General features: G+C 31.3%; 1 protein-coding gene across 1 annotated transcript in view; it reads right to left on the reverse strand.

Annotated features, from left to right (window-relative positions):
* Window positions 1-227: 227 nt before the first annotated feature.
* Window positions 228-5,214, reverse strand: part of LOC110030201 (MADS-box transcription factor 16-like) — a 10,720-nt gene continuing 5,733 nt past the window's right edge. The window contains exons 7-8 of the mRNA XM_020732801.1: window positions 1,231-1,275; window positions 228-617 (exon numbers count right to left, since the gene is read on the reverse strand). Of these exons, the coding sequence (XP_020588460.1) occupies window positions 447-617; window positions 1,231-1,275 (216 nt within the window). The 3' untranslated portion in view covers window positions 228-446. The remainder of the gene's footprint in view (window positions 618-1,230; window positions 1,276-5,214) is intronic.

A 5,214-nucleotide genomic window follows, 5' to 3' on the forward strand; every position in this document is an offset into this window, starting at 1 on the left:
AAGATATTGAATTCTTTCAAGTGGGATTTATATACATACCACAAATTTCTTAAAACATTTACGTATCTAACACATAAACTCTAATATTTACTTACCTAACACTGAATTTTCTTACATCATATCTAAAATGCAATGATAACCTTCCAAAGTAAAAAAACACAATTTCACGCATATATTTTGATTTGATTGTGACGCAAGAGTGTTATATAAATTAATAAATAACAAAATTTGACATATGGGTGATGTGTTATTATTATGCAAAAAACACAGTAAAACTACCAAAGTGCAACAAATACTTTTAGTCCACATTACCACAGAATCACACATAGCAAGATAAGAGCAAGTTGCAGTAGTTAGTTCTACATTAGATACCAGCTACTGAGAGCATAATTTGCGAACAATAAAATGAAGACTGCATATGTGATTGTACTACTTACACGATTATATCAAGCGAGGCGAAGATCGTGAGAGCTATATCCCGTTCCTTGAAGATTTTGTTGGTTGGGTTGCACCCGGAAGGCATACATGTGAGACCCGTCATTTGCAAGAGCAAGAACACCCTCATAATTGCTTGAATCCTCGTGGAACCCATACACTGGGTGGTCCTCAACGATTTCCTGCATTTAGTTTTAAATTTTAGACATTTACCTTAGATTCTGGGATGATAAGAGCTTGTTTGGAATCATTTTAGTTTTTTGTTGGATCATTTACATAATTAGCACACGATTCTTATGCATTTACAAACCTCGCACATAAACTTTTACATGCTCTCACATAGCACTCAAATATTTAATATCACATCAAAAATAAAACTATTATTATATTTTAAAAATGAAATTTACATATGCATTAGCTTAAAACACTTTGTGCTATGTGTGTAAATATGAAAATATAGTTGTGAGATATATAAGATATGTAAATAGATAAGAATCATGTGTTATCTTGTATGTGAATTTCCCTTTTATTTTGATTTTTATTTTTCTTTTATTGTTATAAATATAATTGCTTAGAGTATTTTTTTCATACTTTTTTATCTTAGAAAAATATATTGATCTATTTTTAAAAATAATGAAAAATACGTATAAATTATTTGGAGTAATTTTAAAAATAACTAAGCATATTAGAGCATATTAAATTTGTATTATTTTAATTAAGAATATTAACAAAATAAAATTAAAATAAAATTAAAAAAATGATCTCAAACAATCTTAAGCCAGCTTGAGTGCTCACCAATTCGTGCATTAAGTTCCGGTGTGTTTCTTGGGAGTTCTTCAACTGCAACAAATGAAGAAGAGGGGTAAGAAATTGAACAAAAATAAGAACTCTGGTGGGTAAGAAATTGAACAAAAATAAGATACAAAATTTAAAAATTTAAATTAATGTCTGAGAATTCATAGACAGGTAAAAACTGTTGAATTTAATTATCAAAAGGTGTGCACATTATAGATCTCTCAGGTATAACTGTTTAAAGTGATGATGATATAGATGGAGATGTTATTAGTAGAATTCAAGTTGGTCGGTTAAAGTAGAGGAATGCATCAAACTTATTGTGTGATAGAAAGTATTGATTAGATTTAAAGGAAACTTTTACAAGATAATGGTGAAACCTGCAATGCTTTTATAAGATAATAGTGAGACATCCAATGCTTTATGGCACGGAATGTTAGTCTTTAAAAGAGAAGCATAAACAAAGTTAAATGTTGCAAAGATAAGAATGCTTAGGTGGAAGTGTGGCTTGACACTTAGAAACAAAATGTGAAATTAATATTTCCATAAAAAGGTTGGTGTAGCTCCAGTGGCAGACAATTTTAGAGAGAGTCATCTTAAATGGTTTGATCATATTAAAAGCCAGTCATATGATGATCTAGTTAGGATAGTAGATGTTTTAGATTCGACTTATGCTAAAAAGGACGGAGGTAAACCCTAAAAGACGGGCATATTATATAAAAAATGATCTTAATCTACTAGAATTAAGTGAAAATTTGACACTCAATAAAACACAATAGAGAAAAAGGATTCAAGTAGTAGATTCCACTTGGCGAGATAAAGGCTTGTTATTGTTGTTGTTGTATATAAAAATATCACTATTTTGTAAGCGAAATGCGTCTTTTTCATGTGAAGACTAATGTCATATATTTAAATATAAAAATTTAGGTTTTAGATATAAGTAGGTAAGAATTATATAATCTATAGTTGTGTAACAAATTTTTACTACAAATTGTTGGCAACATAATGGATGACAAATCTCATATTTTATCCATAAAAAAACAGTTGGCTATTTTTGGACTATAACTTGGAAAACCTATATAATTACATGGTCCACAACCATAAAATTCTTTTCATATGGTAGTGACAAAGAAAAAAATAAAAATTTAAACGCTGACAAAATATATTGAGCATACTTTGACATCCAAACAATTGATGAAACAATGTCCTAACCACCAAACCTAACGTAGAAAAAGAAAAACTAACCGTATATGCATTAATCAGCGCATTTACAATTATTGTTGATGGATGCGTTTTATTACCAATAATATAAAACACCTGTGCGAATCGACTGAAAAAGCGTCAAGCAATAATTAACGCTATTGACTACAATCGTGATGATCGCTGATTGATTGTTGATATCGATACCAAGTTTACTTTCAGTAATACAGATATCAAAATATTTTAGGGAAATTTACGTACATATTGCACATTTCTTATGTATTTACATATCTAACACCCAAAATTTCATATTTACACTTGTTTACATATTGCACATTTCTTATGTATTTACATATCTAGCACCCAAAATTTCATATTTACACTTGTAAAAATTTTCCGACATAAACCTATGCACTAAAAGATGAATTTAACTTTTATAAAGATTGTGATTGAGATATTCCGCGTAAATATGAATGTTTTTTTAATATTATAAATACGAAAATTTAGGTATAAGATATGTAAATATACTAGAATTGTGTGGTATGTATGTAAATTCCCCAGTATTTTACGGTTCAACTTGCTTCCGAGATCAAAACTTGCTACTGTGTTCTAAGAGGGATTACAATAGAGACGGTTCCAAGGAGCAACAATCATGATAAATAATATGACGAAAATGTGTTCATCTAAAAAATTGATAAAAAAAACAGAGCCAAAAATATTTTCTAATGAGAGCAAAAATTAACAATTTAAGAAAAAAACCTTTCAACTGGCCAACATCTTAAATTTTTAGAAAGAATATTGTTGAATTCTGATTTATCGGTGAATCGCACCCCAAAAAAGGCATAAGAAAGGAGAGAGTGACGAAAATGTGGTCATCTAAAAAATTGATTAAAAAAGAGCCAAAAATATTTTCTAATGAGAGCACAAATTAACTATTTAAAAAAAAAGCCTTTCAACAGGCCAAGATCTTAAATTTTAAGAAAGAATATTGTTGAATTCTAATTTATTGGTGAATTGAAACCAATACACCAATCTTTATATTTGTGAATAGTAATAAACAAAAATAATAAACAAAAATACATCTTGTCCATTCTTATTTTCTCATTAAATTATATTTATATTTATAGAAGAGATGATACAATGTAGTGATATTATATTTGTGTCTAAGCTTTAATAGGGTTTGTATAGGATATTCTAGATATTTTATATATACGACCATATTCCTCAATTGTTCTCTGGCTAGGTAGTTTGAGCATGTTTGACCTCGACTCATTAAAGCCGGTCCGATCAGCTAGGTTGAGTTGGCACTACCAGCCAGCTAATCTTATTTTGCTCCGGGTCAGTAGCACTTGATTCGAACGACTAGTCTTTGTCGATTTGCTGATCTAGTTTACCTATCAACCCTCGATCTCTGGATGAGAAGCACATGTCGGTAGAACAAGCCTAAATTATCTACTAGAGAGTGAACCATCATAGCCTAACAGGTGACCCGTTTCTGAACAATGAGAGTCTATGGGATGACTATAAGATTTTCTTGTGTTTTCAGTTCTTGGTCCCTTATGAGGAGTCTCGGAGACGTCCGTGGAATAATGAGTGCATTGAGGAACTATGTCTTTTCTCAAGTCGAATTTACCATAAGGTGAGCTGATGACTTCACTTGGCTTTCTTAAAGTGGTTAGCTGGGATGCTCATTTATCTTCTTTTAGTCTAATTAATTAGGATTCGGATCGATCGTCCGTCTTTTTGTTCTTCTCCTTGCTTGATCAGTCTTCCGCTTTGACTTAGACAGCTACATCTAGTCTATTCGGAGGGCCTTCTGGTATTCTGTCTGTGAGTCATCCTTTATCGTACATTCTTCTTTCTAAGCTGTTAAATCTCCTCGAGATCAGCACCAACACATTTTCAATGCACAAATTTTAATTCACCAATTCTTTTATTCTTGAAAGCGATGTTGTGATATGAATAAAAATATATAATGAAAAAAGTAAATAGCATTTATTCTTTAATCAGTGATTCAACAATTGAACGCCCTGAAATATAGAGATGGTGCTACACATTTTTAATGTTTATATTTTAATTCATCGATTCTCCTATTTCTTGAAAGTGATGTTATGATAAAAATAAAAAATTTTAATAAAAAAGGTTTAAAACATTTGTTCTTTGATTCAATAATTGAATTTTTTGAATTTTTGCGCCCTTGATTTCTTATAAATAAGGCATGATGGTACTCTTTAGCATTCCATATTTGCTTTGAAATCTTCATTTGAATCAGTCGGCTTTTAAGTTTAATCATGAAGAACGCATCAAATCTTTTAGTTGATCTAAATTTATATATTATTAGGTATGACTCATAATACCAGAATTTGGAGTCTCTTTGAATGAAGAGATGTCTCTTGGAATTGAAGAGATGTGTCTCTTGGAATTCAGTGGGTTGAGATCAGCGAGGGCGCAGCAGAAGCATGATGGCCTAACCCACATTGGTGCAGGTGTAACTCCCAGGTATCTTTTCTCCTAAGGGGCTGGATATTCGCCAAGGTGGAGATTTGTTATGGTATGACTCATATACCATATAGGGACAGATGTTGGAACGAAGCGGAGCAAAGCGGAGCGAAAGAATTTGTCCAAATTGGGAAGTTACGTTATATGGGTTGGGGCTATACGGTACAGGGGTAATTTGGGAATTACATATTGTACTGCAGGGCTTACTCTAGGATTATAAATAGACCTGCTTGTAATCCTAGGTCTTTGAGAGAGCTGAATATTGTATTCTGTAATCTTTTCTGAATA

The sequence above is a fragment of the Phalaenopsis equestris genome, unplaced genomic scaffold, assembly GCF_001263595.1.
Source record: "Phalaenopsis equestris unplaced genomic scaffold, ASM126359v1 Scaffold000672, whole genome shotgun sequence".
Lineage (NCBI taxonomy): Eukaryota > Viridiplantae > Streptophyta > Magnoliopsida > Asparagales > Orchidaceae > Phalaenopsis > Phalaenopsis equestris.